The 27,214-nt window shown below is 45.2% G+C and overlaps 1 protein-coding gene across 1 annotated transcript; it reads left to right on the forward strand.

The window, feature by feature from the left end:
* Positions 1 to 27,214, forward strand: LOC119372580 (acyl-protein thioesterase 1). The gene is made up of 7 exons (XM_037643058.2): positions 1 to 251; positions 1,999 to 2,030; positions 4,152 to 4,217; positions 5,909 to 6,027; positions 9,176 to 9,351; positions 15,650 to 15,814; positions 26,873 to 27,214. The coding sequence occupies exons 1-7, from the start codon at positions 180 to 182 to the stop codon at positions 26,927 to 26,929; spliced, it is 687 nt and encodes a 228-aa protein (XP_037498986.1). The 5' UTR covers positions 1 to 179; the 3' UTR covers positions 26,930 to 27,214.

Genomic DNA, 27,214 nt, shown 5'->3' on the forward strand with positions numbered 1-27,214 from the left:
GCAGCGTTGGCAGCGTGTAGCGTTGTCAAGGTTGAAAGGAAGCTGTGTGTGCCCGTGTGCGTGTGTGTGTGTGTGTCGGCTGTGTGCGTCCTCCGGCAAGCCGTACATGTGTTTGCCGGTTTCGTCGAGCCTGGATTGACTGAGCGGCGGGTCTTCACCATCAGAGGCTTCTCCTGTTTATGGGAGGAAACACGGCGTCCGCCATGCCATCACCCGTGATCGTAGCCGCCACCGCCAAGCACACCGCCACTGTGAGTTAGGCTTATTCCGATCTAAATCCTCCCGAGTTTTACGTTGTATCGATTCTGTCATGCCTGTCTCCACTGCCCACATCAGTCGTATGCGGCGGAAGTGCGAAAACGAAACGAGTTGTTCGTTTCGCTCGCCGCGATCGCGAGTCACGGCCGATTACGGGCTCAGACCCATACGGTGCGCGCCGAAAGTAACCGCTTACTCTTGATTGATTTATCGCTGGAAGCGGTCTTCCTGTGTAGATGTAACTTAACGCGGCGATCGGTTGCCTAACCATTGCCGGTTGGCACGTTACGTGGAGCGCCTTGAAATGCACGGAAAGGTCGCGTTCTGAAATAGAAAGCTGTGCAAAATCGATAGCGGGAGAGAGCGCGCTTGCGTGCGGCTTGGAGGCGCATGTCTGTGCGCATTTCTAATTCATGCCGGGTGTTCCGGTATTGCGTGCCGTGCCGGAAGCCAGCGTCTAGTTTAATCATAGCACTCTGACCGCAAATTTAATTCTGCCAGCACTCTCCCTGTTGGCGTAACGTAGACATCTCGAAACCCTGCAAATCGCGTAGAGCCAGCCACAGGAAATTGGAAGTAGTTAAAAACAGGAAGGGGAGCACATAGATTTTTTTTTTTTTGTCAGTCCGCAAGAGGTCGATGAATGCGAGGTAACAACGATCTAACTCGCTCGTGACCTCTTTTATTTTATTTATTTTATTTTATTTTATTAAAGGACCCAGTGGCCTGGTGCATTTTCAGGAGTGAAATAGCAATGCTGAAGCAAAACTGCTAGCCGGCCTAGTTGGAACGAATTCATTGTAGTACTTGCGCGAAAACAAAACGGGGACGAAGAAAGAAGACACACGGACAAGCGCAATCTAACAACTGATTTTATTTTTGAAAAAAGCGTTTGCTTAAAAGCCCAACGTGATCTGCGCGCTTCCGCCAGAGAGCACACACCACCCGCGCATACAACAATCAATAGACCACAATTCCCGAGATCATCGCGTCCACACAAAATGAAAAGGGCACGTCATTAAAGATACGCGGACAGCAGCGAAATCTCCTTATCTAATAAAGCAACAGACAGATGGCTGATGCACTTGTCTTCTAGTCTATTAATCCAAAGCGCCTCAACTATTTCCCTCGCAGTCTTGTTCCGGTGTTTGAACAGAATGCCAGTGCCTCATTCTGTTCAAACACCGGAACAAGACTGCGAGGGAAATAGTTGAGGCGCTTTGGATTAATAGACTAGAAGACAAGTGCATCAGCCATCTGTCTGTTGCTTTATTAGATAAGGAGATTTCGCTGCTGTCCGCGTATCTTTAATGACGTGCCCTTTTCATTTTGTGTGGACGCGATGATCTCGGGAATTGTGGTCTATTGATTGTTGTATGCGCGGGTGGTGTGTGCTCTCTGGCGGAAGCGCGCAGATCACGTTGGGCTTTTAATTTTTAAGCAAACGCTTTTTTCAAAAATAAATCAGTTGTTAGATTGCGCTTGTCCGTGTGTCTTCTTTCTTCGTCCCCGTTTGTTTTCGCGCAAGTACTACAATGAATAGCAATGCTGTTCCAAAAGTACAAATTGAAATGCGACGAATTCGGTCACTCCTTCACATTAGTGAAGGCAATTAGAAGTCAGAATTGTGGAAAACCTTCCTTGAAAGCGATATTTTTGGAGCACCTAGACATATATTTCTCTTTAGGTGCTCACGATGAATGCCTGAATGAAACACTGCACATTCTCATGTTTTTTCAGGTTATCTTCCTGCATGGCCTGGGAGATACAGGGTGAGGCAGCATTTAAAACTCTGTCCATCTTGTATGTTATACGCAAGCTTACAAAAGTTATGCCCCGATCACGCAGCCAATTCCATATTTTTTTTTATGTTGATGTACGTTTACATACTGTTCCCCTGTTAGAATGCAGCCACATCAGCGAACTCGTACACATCGGCAGAATGCCATAACAACTGAGCCACTGTGACGGATACGTTTACGTCCCACTCAAAAGTATTGATGGAGATTTGGGTGTTTCTTAAAAAACCCTAATGTTGACCTCAAGGCCGTATCACTTATAATTACTCTATCTGGTTTGTAGTTTTCATTTTCAAAATTCCCAAAGAAATTGGTTACTCATTCCTTTTTTATTATCTCCCAAATGTTTCAACGCAATTGAATTTTCCGTGTTGTTGCATTAAACATTTGCTCTGCACTGAATTTGTTTGCTGCTAGCAAAATTAATTAGTCGCTGCATCAGCATGCTAATTTGGCAGTGGAGCACACACAAAGCAGTTATCTGCATTGTTTTTTTTCCTGATAATCAAAGGAACTAAATGTGCTTTATTGAATTATGATGGCCAGAAAGGGCAATCTTATTGCAAACTATGATGAGAAACTATGCTCAAATTCAACTCGTCAAATTTTTAAAATTGGCAAACTGTGGGCTTCCATGACAGCCCACTTCACTTTCTGTGAAAGTGAAGGGGATGATTCAGCGTGTGTGCTCCAAGTAATCCAGCAGATCACATTCGCCCTCTCGGTTCCTCAAAGCAAATCACTGAGCTTGCTGGTTGCAATTGAAGTTGGCCACTTGCTAAAAATCTCTGCAGAGAAGTGGCCAAAAAAATATTACGGGGAAATTTTTATTCCGGACAGCGTGTTTTATGTGTTATTTTCATGTAAGCACTTCAGTGACAAAAACGTTGATGTTTTCTTTTAAGCTTTGAGAAGTACGAACGGGACGCCGTGCGCTCTGTAGCCTTTCTTTTGTCGCAACACAAATTTATGCACGAGTATGATGTAAATGCAGCATTTTCTACAACAGCACGTGTAAGCGCATACTCGTGCTGTGTATGCATATGTATGCATGTGTATGCATATACACATGCTATAGTATGCATATACACATTAAATTTATTTCATTGTTCCAGCTGGGAACCAGCTTTTATCAGTTCTTGATAAAGTAGAGGTCAGTCCCTGGCTCAAACGCTTCGGTAAATTTCTATTGTCTTTTATTGTGATTTACTGGAGTACCGAAATAAATGATACAGATTAATTATTTTTTCAGCAGTGTGTATGTATATATATACACACACACACACATATATCCTTTTGCAACCCACATTACGATCGACTGTCTATATATGCATGAAATTTACGTGATTTGATGCCAAGGTTCTGGAGACCAAACATAAAGCAAGTGGAATCGCAAATGAGTTCTGTGGAGTCCCGTAAGGCGGGGGAAGGGTTAAGGAAGGGAAAATAGACAGCCACCTGTATGGCTTCGTGCTACAAACGGGTGGTTGTCTATTTTCCTTTTCTAAAGCAAGTGGAAGTGTTCAAATTAATTATGATGTATTTTACAGCAATTACTTGTAATTAAAATGTAAATAACCATGTAATCATTGTCATAAACCAAATTCAACTACCCACTCAAATTACATGTGATAGTCATCTGTTGGCAGCGAGCATTTCTAAAAAGGTGAAAAAAAATGTATTTTAAAATTCCTGCCAAAATGACCCATATCCAACGTCTCGTTGAACACGGTGTGCCTTCACTAAAGCAATCGTGTGTAGCAAGATAGCAAGTGACATAAAGAGACCTTAGGCAACAGGAATGTTTAATTTACCATTAGCTCAGTGTTCACGGCTTCTTCTTTGCAACTAGTGCTCGGAAATAGTAAAAGTCACGTCTCCAAATGAGGATGCTGTAAAGGGGTGTGTTTTAAATAAGCATATGTTTAGCTTGCTCTATTAAGTGCTTCTGCTAGACTGCTTTACCAATTAATATCTGTAAATAGCACTTTTTCTGCAGCTGTTATTTAGTGAAGCCATGGTGGCCTAATGGGATTAACATTCATACAATCGTTTGCGTAATTAATTGAATGTATGTGCTTCCCAATGGTGCAGGTTGGGCTGGTCGTCTGTGTTCGAAGCCATACGTCAGCCACACGTCAAGTACATATGCCCCACGGCGTGAGTTTTGGCATCTTGTTCTTTCTTGTTTGAGTCTTGCTTACTAAAGTAGTACTGACACCTTTTTTTTTCTGAAGGCGAGTTTACTCTGCCATACAAATCTTCTGTATGCAGAGACGGCTCTGGGCAAGTGTGAAGCTCAGCAAATGCTGATGAGATATTTTGTTTTGATATTAATGTCACTTTTTCCATGGCGCACCTACTGACATCAACACTAGCTTGACATTAGGCTACAGTACCAATTCTGGTGACTTCACGCAGCACTCTGGCTAGTTGTGATGACGTCAGGTACCAAAACTTCCAAGATGGCTGCTTGTGCGTCACCAATGGAGCCACGGTGCGGAGCGGCCGTGGAAACATCACTATATATTGTGCAAGCACGTGACGAGAAGCTCATACCATGTTGTGACGTCAGGGTACAGTAGGAACTGAAACTAGCTTTTAAAAACGTACTGTAATTACTTTTTCAGGGTGCTTAGCACTACCTTTTCTGGGCTCTTGTCGTGTCAGTACCCCTTTAAAGGGTTACAGACACTCGTTCTTAATTAAGTGCCACTACATTGCTGAGAGGCATCAATTTCTTTAGGGCTCTCACAAAAAGATTATCATTTGTCGTGGCAAGGGGTTCAAAACGCACCAAGAGTAGTTAGTCTTTAGGCTTGAAACAGGCCATCTGGTTACACGTTACATGGGTAAATGGCAGTTAACATCCGTAAAACCATCCTTATGACCTTCACTAATAGAATGACACCTTCCATTTTTACTTACAAGATAATGATACCCCCATTCAGAAAGTTAGTGAGTATAAATACCTTGGTCTTGTTTTCACACCTAATATGCCTTGGTCCAAACACATAGATTTGATAAGTTCAAAGGCAGTGAAAAAGAATCTGTACCGCACACTAACTACAGCACACTAAATTAGTAATCACTAATCTGGCCGCTATTGCAATATGCTTCTCCTATCCGCACAAGAAATGCAACATAAAGCCATTCGCTTCATATGCCACAGGTTCAATAGAGATTTGTTACCCTCCACAACACTTCTTGCACTGCATAATTAACTCCTCTAGTCAGCTCTCTTCAGATCATTACCTAACTCCTGCTGTATGATCTAACACTACAACACCATAACCATAACCATACAGAAACTTTTAAATACAGCTTTTTTACCTTTTCTAATCGAAAACTGGAATTCATTGCCTGGGTCTACTGGTTCTCTTCCTTTAAATGTATTCTTAGAAGCTGTTGAATAGTAGGGACAATTTATTTCATTTTGCTTGTTTATATTCATATTGTCTATATTGATTATTGTTCTGCATTCACCCCCAGCCCATCAGGGTTGCAGTATGTACGAATAAACAAAGTAAATGTTGTGGCATTCAAAGGTTTTAGCCACAGGACATTTTACATGACCTCGTTGCTCAAAGCTGGCATGGAGCCCGACAGAATGGTGGAAAAAAGATGTGAAAGCCAGTGTGGGTTTGGAGAATGACATTTATAATGGCTCAGATGCGGAGGCAGCCAAAGATTGTAGTACTTGTTTGGCAGTAGCCCTTTAGTTAGAAACAACTTCGCATCGAGGTATGTAGTTGCATGTATATAACCATAGTGGGCTTTCAGAGTGCAATGCTAGGGGCAGTATGTCACCTCGTGACGTAGCAGTTTTAAAGAGACCAACGGTTTTCCAGGCCAGTGATCCCTGTGACTCTCAATGGGGGCATGCGAATGACTGCATGGTTCGACCTCTGCTCTCTGGACCCAAACGGCCGGGAAGATGAGCCTGGCATCAAAGCGGCTGCAGAAGGAAGTAGGTGTCGGCTTCGGCCATGCAGCTGGCCTTGGCCAAGTGAAATTTGGAAGCTGTGCAGCAGCCAGTGTCAAAATACGTGCCCCAGCAATGGCTTCTGTCAAACAACAGACAGAATGTTTGGGGGTTTACCTGTTCACATTGGCACACATTAGAAAGCGTGTGGTAATCTCGAATATGTTAATATGAAGTTTGCAAGTCAACATTCTTTTTCACTCCTTTTAAAGAATGTTTTGCAGCTGCAGAACTGAAGCCAGGTGCTTCCAAGGGGCAAATTTTTAAGTTATCTGTAAACAAAAGTTTCGGGACACTTTACTTGGCAAAATGACATGAGGTGTTAACACTCAAACCTCGTTATAACGAACACGGATATAACGAATTATCGGTTATAACGAAGTAAATGAAGAATAGCCTTGTCATAGCTACAGTGTTACAAATAAACGTTTATAACGAATTTTCGGATATAACGAAGTTAGTTTCGTGGCAGATGCGACTTTGTTGTAATGAGGTTTGAGTGTATTTGACTTCATGAAACCTATTACCAGCAAAATCCAGAAAACGGCAGGAAGGGGAAGATGGAAGCTTGCGATGAAAAAATCCGTAAACAGGGGGTGGGTGCTTGAGCCGACGTTTCGACAAGTGGACTTGTCTTCTTCAAGGCTGGAAGCTCCAGCCTTGAAAAAGACAAATCCACTTTTCGAAATGTCGGCTCAAGCACCCACCCCCTGTTTACGATTTTTTCGTTACCAGCAAAAGTATTTGAAAACTGTGAATAGTCTAGCAACCCTTAATATGCTAACATGTCCTTGTGCACCATTTGGCTTCAGTTCCACTAGGGCTACGCAGGTAATTGGGGACGGTTTTTCCTATTAGTACTGCACAGTTTCTGATGCTTGACATAATGTGGCTGAAAGAATAACCTGTTTATCCCCACTGCTTAATTTCTGAGAATTACCTTTGTCGTGGCACGAAACAACTGAATTCGTGTACGAGTTTGCACGTATAAACTGCATGTAGTAGCTGGGAAATATAGTTCCAAGATTCGTGAGCTCTTTGCTCTAGGCATTTTCATGGCTTGTTTCTCTAGCATGAATTGTAGCCAAGGAGCTGTTGTGTTCATGTGGCATGCTAATGTAAGGAAAGCCGACTTCAAATAGAAGTCGCATGCTCCTCTGGAGGCATGCTCAAGCTGCGTTGTAGAAATGTGTGCTTCTCATTACCATAAAAGGAATCAACGGCAATGTTGGCTTCACTTTGAAGAAGCCAGATGTGTATCTACAGACGGGTCCACTGTTAAAGGGAACACTTGCGTTTTGGGTATGTCCAGATTTCGCTGTCCTGCAAAAGCATAGTGGCTTAGATTTGCATAAAGCTACGGGTGGTTGACAGTTCCGAACCCTGATGATAGACTAGTAACGTGCACGAACAATCTTTCCGCATCCACTAGCCGTTAGGGGGCCAACAAAATGAAAGTTGCTCATTCAAGTGTTCCCTTTAACAGTGGACCGTACTGTACAAGGTGGGCTAAAGTGCAGGAGCAACATTTTATTTATCATAGCGAGTAAATCAACATAGCCTTTACAAAATTCTGTCACGAACATCGCCCATGCAACTAGGCAGAGAATGACACGCAAAACTGTAAACGTAATGCACAAAGCACATTGAGGCTGCACCTTCTTTGCCTTTTCAACAGCGGTGAAATGTCAACAAATGCTGATTAATTTGCTGCATTAGCGAGCTATCTGTGGCCTTCAGCGCTTGCACTTGACCAGCTTGATGGCAGCTATGTGCAACTATTTCTAGGTGAGGTATAAATGTGAACGTACTGCTAAGATGTGTGCACTGATACAATTAGGTGGACGTGGCATGTTGTCTATTACTTATTCGGCAGCTGAACAGTAGATGAAATTCCAGATGGAAAAGGCACCAATTGCTAAATGCTTGAAAAGTAAGCTCAGCTTGAAGAGCTCCTAGTCGGTGCAGCTTCAAGTTTTATATTGCACTATGGCAGGCACTACCCATGGGGTTAGCAGAAAAAAAAAATGAAGATAGAGCCAGTGCAGGTCGTTGACTCTGTGTATATGCATGTGTCTATGTTTCAAACCTCAGTATAATGAATGCGGATAAAAATAATTATTGGTTATAATGAAATAAACGGAGAATAGTCTTGGTTTAGATATATTTTTAGGAATACACATTTATAATAAAATTTCGGGTTTAATGAAGTCACTTTCATGTCAGATGTCAAAACTTCATTGTAATCAGGTTTTAGTGCTTATATCAGGGTGTCATTGGATTGAGAATGAATTAAGGTGGTATTACTGCTGTAACGGCATGTATGCAGCTGTCATTGGGCAACATTTGCCACTAGTAAGGCGAAACTGCTCGACATTGGGATTGACAACTTCACTCAGAACTAGCCATAGTCTTTGTCATTTCAGATCCAGTTGACAGGGCCAAAATAAAAGCAAGAATATATTTGGGGCTTCAAACATCCCAACTTCGAGGCATCCCCAATTCTTTGAAGACAATATCAGTGCCATGTAAGGCAGGTTGTAGCGCATGCATTAGGCAACAGGGTTTATGAAGGGGAGCACAGAGGCCTAACCTGGGCATAATGTGATGCATGGGCATTTACCAAAGTGCAGGAAAAGCCCCATTTTCTATAGCGCAGAGTAATTACGTAATTAGCACTGTTGACACTCGCATTCCTGAAAACACCGTAGTTTTGTCGCATATGATTCTTGCAGAATCGCTGGAACGGAAAGGGTCAGCAAACGATACACTCTGTACAGAATCTAACTTAATAACAAATGGTTTTTGCTGCCGCATTTTCTCGCATGTAACCCACACCCTCAATAACAATTTGTGCAAAATTTTCTAAAAATGATCCCCGTACATTGTCACAGCTTCCTTGACAGCTGTGAAGCACTGTCGTGATGCCACCTTTGCAGACCAGAATTTGTGTTTTTTGTCTTGACTATAGCACCAAATTTTGAAAAAGTTTTTGTGCGGGTTATACACATGAAAATATGGGAAATTGTCATTTTTCACATCTAAAAATAATGAAACTCGCGAACAACTTGCTTTTTTTTTTATCGTAGTGCAAACCATATTCCTTACAAGTGCCATTCCACGTGTGTGTCAGTCCACAGGCTCATAGCTGACGAGGAGAAAGCAGGCATCTCCTCGGACCGCATTGTCCTGGGCGGCTTCAGCATGGGCGGGGCGTTGGCACTGTACTCGGGCCTGCGCTACCCCAAGCCCCTGGCTGGCATCTTGGGCCTCAGCTGCTGGCTGCCACTCTTCAAGCACTTTCCTGCGGTCAGTGTCCATCACTGTAGCATCCGTGAAGTATACTTTAAGAGATTGACGGAAATCTGGTACGGGTACGTACGGCTGCTGCAGGTATGGCGGTTTAGCTGGCACGCGAGTGGTGGATAAAAGCAGGAAGGAACGAAACTTGGGCATCTTAGGAGGATGAAAGTAAAGTTGGAAGTAAAGTATAGCCGATGTCAAGCATCTTCTGCTGTAGTGTTTAGTGCATGCTCTTCCAGAAAGACAACGGCTGCAGTCCACTCCAGATAAAACTTTAGGGGTCGAGTGCACCCTGAAAATTACTTTTTCAGGGTGCTCTCACGCTTGGAGCGACCAGCGAACAACAATAAAAAAATCTGGCTCTAGCTGAGGGTGGGGTAGAGGAAAAAAGGTGTGCATAAATGCGCTGCTAAGAAAAGCAGTTGCTGCCCTGGCAAAGAAAAGTTCCATTTGTCAAACTGTTGCTTCCAGCAACATTCCTTGTCTGACGATTTTCAAATGGTTGTAACAGCATTGTGTGACTACTGTACGCGTACGTTGCAGTGAAGACAAAAGAAAACCGTGTACAGTGGAACCTCGATTATACATCCCCCAGTTTTGCGACGACCCGCATTTTACAACGAATCGGTTTGGTCCTGGCTAACCCCCATAGAAATAATGTATTAAAGACCTCAATTGTATGACGCAATTTTACATCGAACGTGCATCGTATGATGACTCTCTGATACCGACTGAGGAAAAAAAATTTCTTTTTTTACTCGAATCTAATGCCCACCAAATATTCGAGGGTGAAAAAAAAAAACTTACATGCCCCTAGGCTGACGATCTGAAAAATTAAAGAAAGTGGACTGCTACAATACGTTTTCTTTAAATGGAAAATTTATTTTCCTGGCAGTTCATGTTCTTCTGTGATCCAGTTTTCCTGGCTTAAAAGGGGTACTGACACCATTTTTCGAAGCTGAGTTTACTCCACCATGCAAATCTCCTGTGTACAGAGATGGCTCTGAGCAAGTGTGAAGATCAGCAAATGCTCATAAGATATTTTATTTTGATATTAAAGTCAATTTTCCCATCACGTTCGTACCGACATCGACACTAGCTTGACGTCAAGCTACAGTACTAATTCTGGTGACTTCTCGCAGCAGTCTGGCTAGTTGTGATGACGTCGGGTACCAAAACTTCCAAAATGGCTGCTTATGCGTCACCAATGCAGCCACGCCGTGGAACGGAGCGGCCGTGGGAATGCCACGATATCTTGCGTGAGCACGTGACGAGAAGCTCATACCGTGTTGTGACATCAGGGTACAGTAGGAACTGAAACTAGCGTTTAAAAACATAACCATAATTACTTTTTCAGGGTGCACTCGCGCTTCACAGTACATTTTGTAGGCTCTTGAGGGCTCAGCCTTTCATTTGACCAAAAAAAAAAAAAAAATCTACTACTTGAAATTTTTGTGTCAGTACCCCTTTGAGATCGCTTCTGGATATGCCTCGATCAATATTAGAGGATACTTGTGCCGGAAGCACACAATTTTAGTAACAACATCGCACAGAAACATACCTATTGGATGGCAATGCCGCTGGCCTTGGTTTGTGCAGAAAGGGGCGATTGCCAAGGCATTGCAACGCAGAGCCGTGCCGCCCCGTTCCGCAGTGCGTTCTCAGGTTAACTGTGGCCCTCTATCCCGTGGCCAGGGCTCGCAGGCGGCGGCAGCTCCCAAAAAGGGTAAGACTAAAGAGGCCGGGGAGTCGTCTGCGTCTCGAACTTCAAAGGAAGACGAAAAGAGTGCGACGAGCATGATTGGGAGGTCGTCTCTGTCTCGTGCTAGCAAAAAGGGAGAACAGGGTGCGACCAAACGGGCTGTGGAGTTGCCACAGTGTCAAACTTCAAGGGATGCAAACAGCGCAGCCAACAAAGAGTCTGGAAAGCCGTCTCCCTCTCGAACTTGCAAGGAAGTAGTAAAGGATGCGACCAAGAAAGCTGTGGAGTTGTCTCATTCTCAAACGTGCGAGGAGGAAGACGAAGAGGAGCCGAGTGCGTTTCGAACTTGCGAGGAAAACGGTGTCGCTCATTCCACCTCGTCCCCGCAGAAGAGCGAGCTCGAAAAGGCGCTGGTGAGGAGTTGCTCCAATTAAAGGCTTCCGCAATTAGGCTGCCCTTTTATGCACTAGTCCCAACACTGCTCTAGTTTGAACTATGAACAATTCGACATGTGTTGCAACCCTAACTGGCAGGTGGACCGACCTGGAAAGGATATTGCAATCAGAATATACAGTGTAGTCTAAAGGGGACACACTAACTTGCAGCCCTCGCTACACTAAAAAAAATGCGCCTAAGTGTGCATTTTTATCACACAATAATCCTCTTCTGTCTTGCTTTGATGTTGCGTGCCCCGGTACTTCCAGGTCACGAATGGCGAGAGAGCTGTGAGCATAACGTACTATTCTTGATAGGAATGAAGCAAGTGCACAGTCTTCGAGAAGGAAAATGCTAACAGCAAGACATGATTATTTGGCAGTTATAGAATAATCCTTCTTGCATTGCATATGCTGTGCATTTGTTTGACTGAGTGCAATACAAGCAATTCGATAACGTAGCACCTAGTGTCGCTGAATGGCACCATATCTTTGCTTACACCAGTTAACACATTGTGTTGGACCTGTGTTTATGTGTTGCTACATAAAAGCTTCAGCACAAGGCTCGAACATCGTACATCAATATCCCCCCATTTCGTGGCATGCTCGTGCTGCACCTCAAAGCATTCTCTTTATGGACAAATGTTACTGTCCTTCGCTCTGAATCGCAAACAGGCCAAACATGTTTCTGGCACAGCTCCCATGTGTAATCTAGGTCGCTCTTTTGTAGTGGTGCCTTTTATTGAGGCTTCTTGCATTCTATCATGCGAGAAACGGTCTGACTTTGTCAAACCAATGGGGTTAGCTAGCCATGACAATTGAATGCTAAAACTAGCGTAGAATTCAGCAGTTGGCATCGCTACAATATGTCAGCCGTAAGCAAGCTCAGGTCTTGCATGATCATGGCAACACTACTGACAACTAGGAGATTTTTTCAAATTTTTATAAGCCAAGATGGATCAGTTCACTCACCCCTCACTACTGCTGTAGCGACACTTTTCATCATGCCTTTAGACGCCAGATCTAATGAACGATCTCACAAACTGGGTGCATAGGTAACATTACAGATAAGTTTAGAGGAAGTGAAGGCTAATGTTCACAGTTTCTGGCAATTAATGCAAATTAATGCCGAAGCAAGAGTCATGGGCCCTGCAATGTCTGACAACACAGAAATCCATTAACCATGCACAGGGACTTATTTGCACGTAATCTGTTTACATTTGGTCTGTCTGTAGTGTGACAGAAAGTCACCCCGAAGGATGAAACCACTTTTAGAGTCTAGCCGCTAGTGTAAACTGAAGTAGTTCTGTAAACAGGTGCTTTCACCACAAACGATGTATCTATCGTCCGCAGCAAAGCCAGGCCTTGCTAGAGGGAAAAGAATGCACTTGTGCTCCACGTTCCTGTCAACGGTGGGCCATACTGTACCAAATAATAATCGTTATGAAAGGGAGCATGACAATCCTTGCCAGATAGGTTAACTAACAATTAGCTGTTGCCAAAATGGTTAACTGTGTTATGCTGAGCTAGTCACCATGTCATCCTAAGCTTATTGCATTCAGCTTCAACACAGGTTTGGGCATGTTCCAAGAATTATAGTTATGAATTACAGCTAAAATTTTGGTTCAGGTGTATTCTTCGATTCAGGTTTAACCGGACAATCTGCTTCAATCCCAGCTGCTCAAGAAAACCATGTGCTCTCTCAATAAACTCATTAAATTAACTTTCATTAAATCATGCACAGTTAATTGGCCCGTGTAAGTAAACTTATGCTTTGATATCACATGTATCCAATGTAACTGTTAACTTCAGCCAGAACCATCAATTTCGTTCCAGATTTTATTTTTTAGAAGACATTTTCTGAATACAGTAGAACCCCGCTGTTATGTTCCCGGCTGTTACGTTTTCCCGGCTGTTACGTCGTTTTCCGCCGGTCCCGGCATAGTTCCCATAGGATACAATGTATTGGGAACCCCGCTGTTACGTCGTAACTGTCGGACCCGTTCCCGTATGATACGTCGCGAAGTGCGCCCGGAGCCGACCGAGTGACTACCAAAGAGAGCGGCCATGGCGCATTTTCACGCAGCTTGGCCTCGTTTGACCGTAATATTAGCCGCATGAGAGGCGCAAGCAACAGAATCTTTCAATTGATGCAAACAAAAGCATGGCCTTCGAGATTCAAATTGCAAAGATGGCGTCTATGACGTAACTGCTCGCGAAAGCAAGGCCTTCGAGATTGGCATTTACTATTGACAAAAGCATAGCCTCTGAGATTTGCATTGCACAAACATAGCGTGTATGACGTAATTGCTTGCGAAAGCAAGGCCTTCGAGATTGGCATTCACTTCTGCCATCGCGTTGGCGTAGACTCATCATCATCGTTATTTGTCGGAGAACGGGAGGAGTTCGAGCTGGTTGGAGCTCGCATGGTCGTGCGTGCGGTTCGCGGTCGGACTCGCCGCGCCGGTCGTGATTGCGTGTGCTTAGTTCTTTCATGCCTACAGCTGTTGTGTTAAAAAAATGCACAGTCTATTTGCATTGATTATTTCTGTAAGGCCTTAATTCACTTATGCTTTGATATCACATTTGTCGGAGAACGGGAGGATCCAATGGTCGTGCGTGCGGTTCGCGGTCGGAATTTATCTGGTGTTAAAAAAATCACCACTAATTTCGATCGTCTAATTTTGCCGTTTTCCTGTTTTTCGGCTGTTACGTTCCCGTCTCTTACGTTTATTTCCTACGGTCCCTTCAAAAACGTATCAGCGGGGTTCTACTGTATTCGGAAAACCAGAAGTCAGTGCTCAACCAGAAGTGTTTGGGAGGGAAACAACAGTGTCAGTCAGTGCTCGTGCCTCTAATAAATGGCCTGGAGCACACATGAATATGGAATACAATGAAGTTGCCAAGCAATAATTCGAACATAAACAGTCTAAATAATTGGAAGTGCAACATATCGAAATGGCCAGAAAATATGGGACTTTATTCACAAGTGGCCAAAAAAAAGTGTAGTCTCAGGTTGTCGCTCTCCTAAAATTTCTTGCGACTACTGCGATTGGATCAGCATCTACGAGCGAAGGTACTCGTGGCACAGCACACTGCATTACTTTATCACACTGCCGGAAACGCTATTGCCCGTCGACGCGTACAATGCCGACAGGAAATATTGCAAAATTGGATACACCTCTAAAAGTGATCATCCATTGATGTGGCACAAGTTTGTCAATGCCTCGCACATGCACGTGCACTTAGTCACTTGCAGGCCTAAACAGTTAGTGGCCATGACTTTTTCACGATACGTTTTTGTATGCCACCTATATTTCTTTCCACACTTCGTGAGTGGTTGGAGCAACGTTTCACCCACATTATCGCTCTGATCGGTTTCACAGATAATAGCAGCAGCAAGTTTAGCGGAAGAAATCTCAGCCATAGTTGTGCTGTCGCTGCAGATGAGGTAGTCGATACATGCGCTATGTGAAGACTCTGCTAAGGTTGCCAAATGATCGCATACTTCGCTATAGCCATTGTTGACCACTTCCCTCCCTCATTAGGCACACACATTGAGAGTACAATTGATGACATGTGAAACTGCTGGAAGGTCTTTGTGTTGCTGCTTAATGCATAATTTAACTAATGCTGGTTGCGCAAAACGAAACTCGCGGTACAGATTGCAGAAGTGCAGCTTTTACCACTTTTTGGCTTGGCTTGTTTCAAACTTTTGCATGGCCGGTAGCTACTGGACAATTTTTTTGTTACTTCTAGTGCTGGAAGGGTGCGAACAACATATTTCCACTCAACTCCATGGCCAAATTGGCACCCGCACTAACCTCGAGTTCAAACGATAGCTGGAACACAGTAGTTAGTCCGAAATTTTGCTCATACTTATACATTGTCTGTGGAGTCAGTGATGGTGCTGTGGAGTTGTTAGATTTATCACTGCTCAGATTATCGGTTGGCAATTATATTTTTGTGTCAAATGAAGTAACATTCTGACAAATTTGGCTGAAGGTAAAACTGAACTTAGAACAAGCGTGTATGGTTCAAGGGCATCTCTGAGTGCCATTTGGTATGTACATTACATAAGATATAATGTGGTGAGGTAATGAAAATGTTTTGTCTTACTTCTAAGAGTCTTTCTTACTAAAGAGCTTTCTGTGTTCTCTTTCTGCAGGCGGCTGTTGGCAACCACGACACGCCCATCATGATGTGCCACGGAGATTGCGATGACCTGGTGCCCATGCGCTGGGGTCAGCTGACGGCCGACCTTCTGAAGACATTTGTGAAGGACGTCACCTTCCGGCAATACAAGGGCATGGGTCACTCCTCATGCGAGGAGGTCAGTATCATCCTTTCTTGCGCTTGGCATACTTACGCGAATCTTATGCACGCCTTTATTTTTCTTTTTAAACATGTTCGAAAATTGCCTGCCTGTTACAATTGAATACGAAGCCTGAACCACATTTGCAGCATTGGCAACAGGGCCCATATGCAATCTCACCACCTTCACAAAATGGCCATGGAGCACGCTTTGTTGTTAGTTTTCATAAGTTCATCGTCTTAATTTTGAAAGTTAAGATACATTCAAACCTCATTATAACAAAGTCACATCTGCCACGAAAATAACTTCGCTATATCCGAAAATTCGTTATAAACGTTTATTTGCAACACTGTAGACTATTCTTCATTTACTTCATTATAACCGATAATTCGTTATATCCGTGTTCGTTATATCGAGGTTTGAGTGTAATTAACTTTCAACTTTAAAGAAAACTTAAACTTGATTCTGTTTAATTGAAAGTCAGAGAGAATAATAATGTAAACGGAAGTAAGAGTGGGTGAAAGGCCACAGGTTGAACCTGAACCCACATCTCCTGCAATGTGCCTGCAATGAGTTCAGCCACTTTTCCTCAACTCAACCACTTTTCCAAGTGATCATCAAATGACCTCAGTATCAAAGTTTATTGCTTCGCAAATCGATCGCCACAAAAATTCTTTTTTAATTTGTCAAGAACAAGTGGAGCTACAGGGATTCACACGCTTTAAACGCCAACCCTGGCAATTTTCTGAGGTCAGTGGATCTCAATAAAATTCACTGGGTACGTTCCTTTGCACGTTTCCGTCATTTATGCCAGATTACAGACTGGAAAGATACGCAGATTCTTTACAAATGAATTTTATTGATTCCCTCGACTCATCCGCCTGGCTTCCCACAATTATTCGAAACGTGTGTGTGACGTCATTTAGGGCAAAGTGACAGAAATGACGCAACCAAAGTGCCACTACAGTGCCTGCTGTCCACAAGGCAACTATCATGTATGTTTGGCCACCGCTTCGTTAGTTGAGCGTGCAAGTTTCAGTTCCGTATTGGCAGGCATGCAATGGGTGGCAAATGGTGTTGCGTTGTTAGCTGCACACAATGCCCCGTATAATTACCTTACACGAAACACGTGCAGCTAACGATTACCCTTCGTCTCGATCTTAGTGTATAAGCTAGCGGTGCCGGTTTACCACACGGGAAACTCGGTAACACCGTTCCGGCTGAGGAATGCACATGCGCAAACTTTACCGTACGGAAACACTTTCCGTAATGTATAAAGGGTCCACCCTGACCGGGTCTATCCACATACGGTAAGCTGCGCATCGTGCGAAAGGTGGCTCGTACTTGGTTTATATTGAACTTCACCGATCCTACCGACGCGATGTCAGATGCCGCTATTGACAAACTTATGCATTCTTCCTACAGCAATATTAAAAAGTTTTAGATTTTCCGCAAACTTCTTAGCATCAGCATTTTACCAGATTGCGGCAGCCACAAACTTTAGCTGCCTGGACTGGTGGAGCCACGTGGCAGTGGAATGTGCAACCAGGCAAACACATAACTAAACAGGTGCATACATCATCGAAGAGGAATGGCGATTCAAGTCGGCCTCCAAATGCGTTCGAATCACGGACTCTGTTGTCCCACAGCTCCGAAGAGCTTGTGCACGTGGCACAGTCAGTCACAGACATGGTGTGGTGTGGTCACCTCTCCGCTGAGTATCTGCTCCTCGCGGCTTTCGCAGCTTTCATACTCCGCACTGGCGGGGCCAGCATGCCTTGCAACGATTTCCGGTTTCTACAGTCTTATACCCCGTCACGTGTAGACTACTGCTCGGTTGGGTTTCGGTGTAACGCTTTTTTGCTTATTTAAAATAATTTTCCAAACTGCTGAGTATTTCCACTATTGGGCCCATGACACCATTACTTGGACATGGTCAAAAAATCGCTGCAGTGATCCTTCAAGTGCCTTCTCTATTCTTTCATCCTGACGAGTACTTGGCAGCTGCACGGGGGGGGGGGGGGATGACAAGGGTGCAAGAAGCAGCATCAGTGTGTGTCATGAAATGTGATCGTTCCCTCCTGGTGTGATTCCAGCATGCACTAGTGCTGTTACTGTGTAATTTTAGCACACTATAGAGCACGGCGCCAGCACTTGGTGGCACCCAGTGGCAAGAAGCTCGTCTGATCCAAATACAGTAGAACCCCGCTGTTACGTTCCTCACTGCTGCGTTTTCCCGGCTGTTACGTCGTTTTCCGCCGGTCCCGGCATAGCTCCCATAGGATACAATGTATTGGGAACCCCGCTGTTACGCCGTAACTGTCGGACCGTTCCCGTATGATACGTCGCGAAGTGTGCCCGGAGCCGACCGAGTGACTACGAAAGAGAGCGGCCATGGTGCATTTTCACGCAGCTTGGCCTCGTTTGACCGTAATATTAGCCGCATGAAAGGCGCAAGCAACAGAATCTTTCAATTGATGCAAACAAAAGCATGGCCTTCGAGATTCAAATTGCAAAGATGGCGTCTATGACGTAACTGCTCGCGAAAGCAAGGCCTTCGAGATTGGCATTTATTATTGACAAAAGCATAGCCTTTGAGATTTGTATTGCACAAACATGGCGTGTATGACGTAATTGCTTGCGAAAGCAAGGCCTTCGAGATTGGCATTCACTTCTGCCATCGCGTTGGCGTAGACTCATCATCATCGTTATTTGTCGGAGAACGGGAGGAGTTCGAGCCAGGCTGGTTGGAGCTCGCATGGTCGTGCGTGCGGTTCGCGGTCGGACTCGCCGCGCCGGTCGTGATTGTGTGTGCTTAGTTCTTTCATGCCTACAGCTGTTGGTGTTAAAAAAATCACATACGTTGATTACATTTCTGTGGATAAGGCCGTCCTAAGCTCCGCGTTTCTATCCATCGACTAGATCGCGGCTGAGCGCGCCAATTTTCGTGCTGCTCGTAAGAATTGAAATAAAATTCTGTACCACTAAATATTTTGCCGTTTTTCCTGTTTTTCGGCTCTTACGTTTCCCGTCTCTTACGTTTATTTCCTACGGTCCCTTCAAAAACGTATCAGCGGGGTTCTACTGTACCATTCTTGATTTATGCAGACTATCGGCCAACAGTAGCAGTCTGCTGTATGATGACATACAGCAGCTGCTGGCAGCTCCAAAGAGAGTGAGCGCAGGCCTCTGTATGAAGAGAGGGCACTTGAGAAAGTGGCAATTTGCGCTCCGCTTGTGACCTCTCCTTGCTACACACAACTGCAAGATTTGGCCGAGCTGTTCACAGCAGCATCTGCTTTCCGCTGTATGTGTTTTTTCACCAAGCACAAGGGGTGCTTTAAAGGTGCTGCAAAGCATGCTGTGCTACAACTGTGGCATTTTTGTTGATAACGAAAAAATGTGACATCAGCAGGCCATGTCCTGGTATGAGAGTGTGTGTCATGTTAATTACAACTCAGTCTTCGTGGATAAGTGAAACCACACACATGCTATTGGCTCCCAGAGCAAATATTTTAAAAAAGTCTCCCATGGTCATCACGTGCTCAAAAAAATTTAGTTACTGCGGCATCCAATGTCCATTTCGCCTCGTTGCCTCTGCCAAGACCACCAATGCCAAGGCCTGCCACTATGCAATAAGTGTGCAGTATACAGTGGTACCTAGATTATATACGTCCCCCAGTTTCGCAATGACCCGTATTTTATGATGAATCGGTTTGGTGCCGGCAAAACCCCCATAGAAATAATGTATTAGAAAACCTCAATTATACGTTGAAATTTTATGCCGAACACGCATCGTGCGACGACTCTCCTATACTGCCCGAGAGAAAAAATAATCTTTTTTACTCAAATCTAACACCCACCAAATACACTCAAACCTCATTATAACAAAGTCGCATCTACCAAGAAAATAACTTCGTTATATCCGAAAATTCGTTATAAACGTTTGTTTGTAACACTGTAGCTATGACAAGACTATTCTTCATTTACTTCGTTATAACCGATAATTCGTTATATCCATGTTCGTTATATCGAGGTTTGAGTGTATTTGCAGGCACAAAAGAAAAAACTTACGTGCACCTATGTTGACTGTTATAAAAAAAAGAGAGAGAGTGAGACAGGTTCTTACAATGGAAAAGTTATTCTCCTGGCAGTTCATTTTCTTTTGTGATCCAGTTTTACTGTCTTCAAGTTCGCTTCTGGATACTCCTTGATCGTGGGTGTATCTGAGGGTCATTACCTACACAAGCTTGATCTACATGGAGTAGCTTCACCTAGTCGATAAACTCACCTTCGAGATGGGACATCTTCACGTTTTCAGCCATGGAAACATTTCCTGGTCGACATGCAGCCGAAGATCTCCCTTTGTTTACGGCACTTGCAGTCACAGGCCTCGAGCATGCAAAAAGGAGCTCTCTTCAGTGTGCACAATAACTTTCCCTTGACGTTCATAAAAACAGCGGCACTTCGTTCATTGCACTTCGCAACTACGGCATGCACAGCTCAGTCGCACACGAAATCATCCCACTTGAACTTGCAACATAATGTGCTCCGTCGCCATTATCTGATAACAATTGCACTGTATCTGACTCTTCTGACGGGAGGCTGTTGCCATTGCGGTTTTGGTTTTGTTTTCATACGCCGGCAATTTTTGTATTGTTTTATAGTAAAGAAGATGCACGTTATATTCAATTTTCTTTTTAAATTAAGCATAAAGATTCGTTCACACCTCTTCTAATTACAGCTCAGATCACTTATAATGTAACCACTTACAGTGCAGTACCGGCTATAATGCGTTTTTTTCTGACTCCCGTTTACCCTTCCATAGAACTCCATGTATATGCATACCGTTTATTGTGCAGTCCCCCGAGACGAAAGACCGGTTATAATGCGGCTGCCAGAACATTCTCAGAGATGCGAGGGAGCGAGCGTGCTTCTCAGCAGAGATGCGCCAGCGGGGGAGAGAGCGGCGACGTTGTTACGAGGGAGGAGGGGACGCGGAACAAACGAACAAGGAGCGAGGGGGGGAGAAAAAACAAAAAAGCGATGGCGGTGGGAGGCAGCAGCCCGGCGCGGGTGCGTGGTGTGAAGAGGGGGAGCCGTTGCGTGGCCGACGGAGAAGCCTTTGCCCCCTTTACTTCGGCTGCTTGACATGCGCGCTCCTCTACGTACAGGCGCCCGCATCCGCGTCAAGGGCGCGTTACCAATGTTTGTCTCCATAGAGAAAACAGCTGCTTTGTCGTAGAGCGCATATCGCGCATGCAACTTCGATTCCCCCACAAGTAACAATGCTTTGAGACGCGATAGAGCTTTCGCCTTTGCCACCAACAGGCGGACTTACAAGCTTGAAATACTTTTTCAGGATAGTTGCCGCGGCTGTTCTCCCGACCGCGAACCGAAACTTCGTTTCACGCGTGATGTCCTCGGTTTAGTTCACGAGTGTGATCTCTTCTATGCCCGATCTCCGTGTTGCCTAGGGCAAGCTTCTCGCGGCGGCATGCCAAGTTGCAACGCGCACGCTAGTCCTAACGAGCGCTAGCTGCCATGTCGGCGGCCGCGGACTACCGAAGTTGCGGTTTGGTGCCGAGTCAATGAAACATTTTGCAGTTGTTGAATTTAGAAGGGGCGACTTACATCCTTAACGAAAACACGGGCGTGCGTGTGAAACACTCGAGTGGTGGTTTGTGGTCGCCACCGTTTTCGACATCGCTCACGCGCAGTGTGTTACCGCGGGGACTCCCGTGACAGCGCATTTTTTCTGTGTCTGTTACATCGGCACCGCAGGTCTGCGGACGCTAACCGTACAACATTTTCAAATGTAAGCAGATGCAAACTTACGTCCCAGTCACATGCCTCGATAGTCGGAATCGCGCGCCTGCCTGTCGGCCATGTTTTGCACACGTGCAACCTTTCAAAACTGTTTTTTTGGTTATAGTGCAGTACTGCTTATAGTGTGGACATTCGCGACTCCGGCGACTTACGTTATAAGCGGTCTATGCTGTAAATGCTTTAAGAATGCCAGGCCTGTACACAACGCACAGCACACTCACAGCGAAAGCTTGAAGAGCGGCCTTTCTATACAGCCCGTTCCAAACTCTCTTGGGGCATCTAATGCAAGTACACCTGCAAGGTACCCACTATGCCACTCTTGGCCTTTCTGCAGATAAGCAAGGTATCCAGTACCCATCTGTGAGGCATTATGTGCATTTTGTTGATGCTGCATGTGGCTGATGACCGTGAGGAATTATGGCTGAGCACTTTGTAGTGGATGGGAAGCTTTAAACCACGCCCTCATTGCGCAATTAGCATTGTGTGATGCCTGGTTGTTATTTTACTCTTCTACCACGCTATATTCCATTGTTAAAGTGATTCTTTGTCCGACATGACGCCTGTATAGGGTACTTTTGCGAAGGAGTTTCAAGCACCAGCGTGGCTCTGTGGTGACTGCCTCGCAAAGGGCCCAGGTTCAAATCCCATCTGATCATGGATATCTTTTATTTATTTCATTTTTTCTTATTTCGCGTGATAGCGGTTAGGGACACCGGCGGCAGCGGACAACTGCGGCACTGTTGTTGTTATCTCATAACAGCTTTCGCTCTAAAATAATGTAATCTGCCTTTCTTGGAGAAGTGCAGGGTCATTCCGCAGCCATGTTTAGGTAGCCTGTACCTGTTTTTTGGGCAAGACTGAGCGTCACTGCCTATATTCTTAGTTTTTCTATTATACAACATTGCCACGTGCTCCCCTCAAAGTTGTACAGTCTGGGTTCCTATGTACCTAAAACTAGGCAAATAAAACAAGTTCATACTTTCGACTGCTGCTGAAGATTTATGGAAGGTATAGGCTGTGGAAAACTTCTCAAATTTTTGGTAGTTTCGCTCAGGAAGGAATTTAAGCTTAAATAGTAGGTGTTTTTTTAAAAAGAGCATACATACCGTTTTGGCACAGGTTTCACTTATTTCTGTCTGCTTCTCGACTGTTTTGGTACTAGTACCATAAAATCCCAAGCAAGCGCCCCTCTCCTTTTTTTGGGAGATTTGAAATATGCGCCAGTGACAAAGCAAGTGCCCCCCACTCTCCCCTCCCGCTATTTTCACTGTTTCATTCACTGTTTCGGAAACAGCGAATACATGCGTACTCACTAAAGCATTTCATTAGAAGCACGGGTGTGCATTTTTTATTCTTAAGGGGCTTTTCTGCCGCCATCTTGAATTTTGATAGCCTCCAAACCTTGTCAGATTATCTTTCACCGTAGGGGGTGCGCTTGCTCGGGATATTACAGTAAGTGCAGCGAGAGATGTTTGTGATATGAACAGTGATCCTTAAAGTTACAAAAGTGGGAATTGGACCTTTGCAATCTGTTGCCCCTGGAAGCAGAGCTAGATTGCAAGGGGATCTAAATTGAACACCTGGTACTGGTGCAAATTTTGATGTCATCATACCGTATTTATTCGAATCTAAGCCGACGTTTTTTTTTTTTTCGAAAAAACGATGTGCGAAAGTGGGGGGCCGGCTTAGATTCGAGTATAGATTTGAGTACAATGATTAAGTTTCTTTTTTTCTGGCCTTGCGAATTTCGGGGGTCGGCTTAGAATTGGGGCCGGCCTAGATTCGAGTAAATACGGTATTGTTATTCACCTGTTGCGTTAGTTGTAGCTGTTTACGCGATGCTGTCTCTAGCTTCGGGATGGGAGGCCCTCCTCTGGCCGTCATCCCCACATGGGCAGCTAAAGCAAACCCGTCCTGTGTTATTCAACCATCTCGGTCCTTGTGTACGTGGACCCAGGAGGTCAAGCGCACAGGAACAGAGGCGATTACTGTGAAAAGGGAAATGGTGCCATTTATACCTATGCCTACGTGGTTGTGGCAGTGCTGTTGACTTCCATTAATTTGGTTTTTCTGAAGTTTTGGATGATGCCCCATAGGTACATATGTATTTCGATACAGTGTCTGTTGCAGGGTAAAGGATGTGTACTTGTTGGAATCAATTGTAACACGCCTCAAGATTGCGGGATCAAATCCTGGCTGCGGCAGCCACATTTCGACCGAAGCGAAATGCTGGTGGGCCGTGCACTTAAATTTAGGTGCACGCTAAAGAACCCCAGGTGGTCGAAATTTCAGGAGCCCTCTACTACGGCATCCCTCATAATCGTATCGTGAGACATTAAACCCTCACAATTACTAATACAATTAGTAAGAAGTTCGTGCACATTGTCCTAAAAGTTCTTTTTTTTAACACGAAAGTGTTTTATGCCGGGGTCCACCACGGCTCCACTGATGCATTTCCGTCACGGATATGACGTTGTAAAATATAAATACTAACATATAGCAAAGAAAAAACTTGAAGAAAAAGTTCCGTCACCTGGAATCGAACTTACAATTTCTCGATCACCAGCGCACAGCGCGAAACGACTCCACCCAGTGATTCCACTCCTGCGCCAACTGCGCCAAAGTGCGCCAAATTGTATTTACTGCGCCATCCTGATAATATCGACGAAATTTGCGCCAAACTGCGCCAAAGTCTCGGGTTTGGGGGCGTCTATCACCAGCAATCGCATCGCCGGCGCGTCAGAACATGTGCAGCTCGATCTTGAGGCTGCCAATAAAGTCGCAATCATGGACCAAGAATTATTCCGCTGAATAAATAGCGCTCGCGCGTGCGTTCCGAGTAAGCCACGATGCCATGCACGGTGCCGACGGAGCTTCTGTTCTGCAAGTCGGCTCGACAGCAAAACGCGCTCTCCGCAGAGGCTCGTGACGTCTAGGCCTATCGGTAGCGAGAAAGTGCGACGGCGATTCATCGGCGGACGTCGTCTGTTCCAGAAACGCTGCTGATAGCTCGTTTCAAGCGTCGCATGGCACGTAAGGAAAGCAATGTTCAGTAATAACTACATGAGTGCACCTAAAATGTCTGTCACTTCTGTTTCCGGACATCGCGGAATGAAATCTGGGATCGCTCGCAGTAGATATATGGGACAATATCGAATTTTCCTTGCTTCGCGTTTATGGAAGAGCACGCGAACGGTGGAAACGCGTTGACACTTTTCCTCAGATATACTTTATCCATGGATCTTCATCCAGAAGAGCTTTTTCGTAATTCCTTCCGCCAGCACGTCCGAGTTTGTAATCACTCTGCGGCAAATACCCCCTAAAAGGCCCTGCCCTTTCGAGCTCACGTGCTAGGGTTCCAATTCGAATTTTTTGCTTGCTTTTTTAAAAATGTCATCTCATTAGTAAAATATCTCCTGGTCGGAGCAGCCGCAAATGCGCAGCTGTCAGTAGCGGGCCCGTCGCTGACGGCCCACAGTAAAGCGGCTACGCCATGTTACACGTCCGCCCCTCGCTTTCGGGGGTCAATAGCTGACGGTTAAAAAACTCAGTTTCGCTTAAGAGCGAAGCAATGAATGCGATACCAAAAAATTGTATTGTGAAACGAAGACTAGCAGCTAACTCTTTTGGATCCGATCTCGCGTAACTGAACAAAACGCTGGTTTAAGCGAATATGGCCCCTCCAGGAACCGAAGCGTTTTCTTGCTCTGAGTTCTCTAAACACGAAGTAAGCGTTGAAAGCACAGCAAGTTTACGAGCCGTCTCCTGATGCCTCGAGATAGCGCGCGCGCAAGCGACTGCGCCCTTCGAACGATGCGGTACCCCCCCCCCCCTACCGCTCCTCTGGCGTCCCTTCATGCTCCTTACGAAAGACGGGCGGGGCGTTTCCCCTCTGTTTGACGAGCAATCGACGGCAGGCCCGCACGCGGGAAGATGTTATCTCATGCGCTGTCCGTGCGGCGGGGACAGACGGCCGGCTAGTTTAATCTTCGCTTCAGCCGCGTTCGTCGCCAGCGCTCGCGAGCTTTTACCCGCGGTTAGAATGCGCGTGGTGATGTTATTAATTTGGACTTTATACGGAAAATTACGGCGACGGCAAAAATCCGCCGAGAGTGTCCATATAATTGCTATCGCAAGGGTCAATGTACGGGGTAGAGTTTGCCCCCCCCCCCCCTCTTAGGTGATTAGGGGAGGGGGCGGCCCCCCCTGTCCCCCCCCCCCCCCTGTGCGCACGCCTATGCTCCTGAGATGATTTTTTTCCTTGAGATTTGCAATGAATCGAAATATTTCTAGCCTTCATAAGAGCCCCATAATAATACTCAGGTGCTTAAATGTTAATGCAATATGCTTCTGTATTGCCTTCCAGGATGTAAAATTCGCTGCTCCAAAGTGCTCCCAGATGCAAAATTATCTGCTCCAAAGTGCTCCAAGATGAAAATTTTGCTGCTCCAAAGTGCTCCAAAACGGAAATTTTGCTGCTCCAAAAATTGCTCCAAATCAGAAGTCCTCGGTAGCATCACTGACTCCACCACAAACGGCACGTTCCTCGTCATACTAACAGCGTGCTATTTATATACACCATCTGCCAGTGGCAGTACTCGGAGATCAGGGTACATCAGCGTGTTTTCGTTATCACTAGTGAGATGGCGCGAAGGGCTCGAAGAGTGCGCTTTAAATGTCGTCGCCCCCCGCGTTGAGATGAGCGTGTGAGCTTTACAGGGCGTGGTCGCCCCTGCACGCGCGTGTATCTTGTACGTCTCGCGCTGTCACCGCACGTTTGCGTTCAAATTACAGAGAGCGGAGGTCATTTCGCTCACTGCAGCGGCCGCTTTTGCGAAAGGAGTGCGCTGCTCACAAACAAATAAGTTACAACTGTGACCGTTCGCGCTCATCCTGTGTGTACTTGTGCGTTTGTTTTGTGCGTCCTCCTTTTGTATTTGACCAGCGCGCTTTAACTGTCGAACTGTGACAGTCGTTAGTTCGCGCTCATCCTGTGTATGTTCGTTCCGTGCGTCATTTCTGCTTGAGCAACGCCTTGGAAGTTTCGAGCTGCTTGCCATTCTTCGCGTGACATTACAACTTGTTGCTATAGCATTCATTCCTTCGCCCTCGGGGCGAAACAATGCACAACAAATGCTCAACTACGTCTGTGAAGACACGTTTTACTTTCGTGTTATACCGATTCCTATGACAGAGGGATCAACCATGTTTTTTTTTACATATCCTTTCCGTTTCTCTTTGGTGCAGGAAACACAAGATGTCGCTGCTTACTTACAGTCGAGGCTGCCACCCAAGCCGGAATAGTAGGTCAAGTCCGAAAGCACCAAGCAGAGAGTGCGTCTGCAGGGCAGGCATTGTGGAGAGATGTGCTTCGGGCTTGCATCGCAGCATCTGCCTCTTGTCTGAGCACAGTTCTTTTTTCTTGTCCATAAGCTCTGTTCATTCCAAGCTCTCCCTCTCTCCCCATACGAGTGCTTTGAGAAAGAAAAAAAGAAGTATAGATGGCGCCTTGGGCGTACACTGCACCTAGTTTTTTGCCAGTAGGCTTTGGCGGGAGGAAGAATAAAAAGAAATGCATTGTGATGGTCA

Source organism: Rhipicephalus sanguineus, chromosome 10 (genome assembly GCF_013339695.2).
Source record: "Rhipicephalus sanguineus isolate Rsan-2018 chromosome 10, BIME_Rsan_1.4, whole genome shotgun sequence".
In the NCBI taxonomy this organism is placed as follows: domain Eukaryota; kingdom Metazoa; phylum Arthropoda; class Arachnida; order Ixodida; family Ixodidae; genus Rhipicephalus; species Rhipicephalus sanguineus.

Bases quoted from the DNA above. Each gene is read 5' to 3' on its own strand.
- LOC119372580 (XM_037643058.2), top strand. From the start codon at position 180: ATGGGAGGAAACACGGCGTCCGCCATGCCATCACCCGTGATCGTAGCC. The intron at 2,031-4,151 runs GTGAGGCAGCAT...CCAATGGTGCAG, and splicing joins CATGGCCTGGGAGATACAGG to GTTGGGCTGGTCGTCTGTGT. The intron at 9,352-15,649 runs GTCAGTGTCCAT...CTCTTTCTGCAG, and splicing joins TCTTCAAGCACTTTCCTGCG to GCGGCTGTTGGCAACCACGA.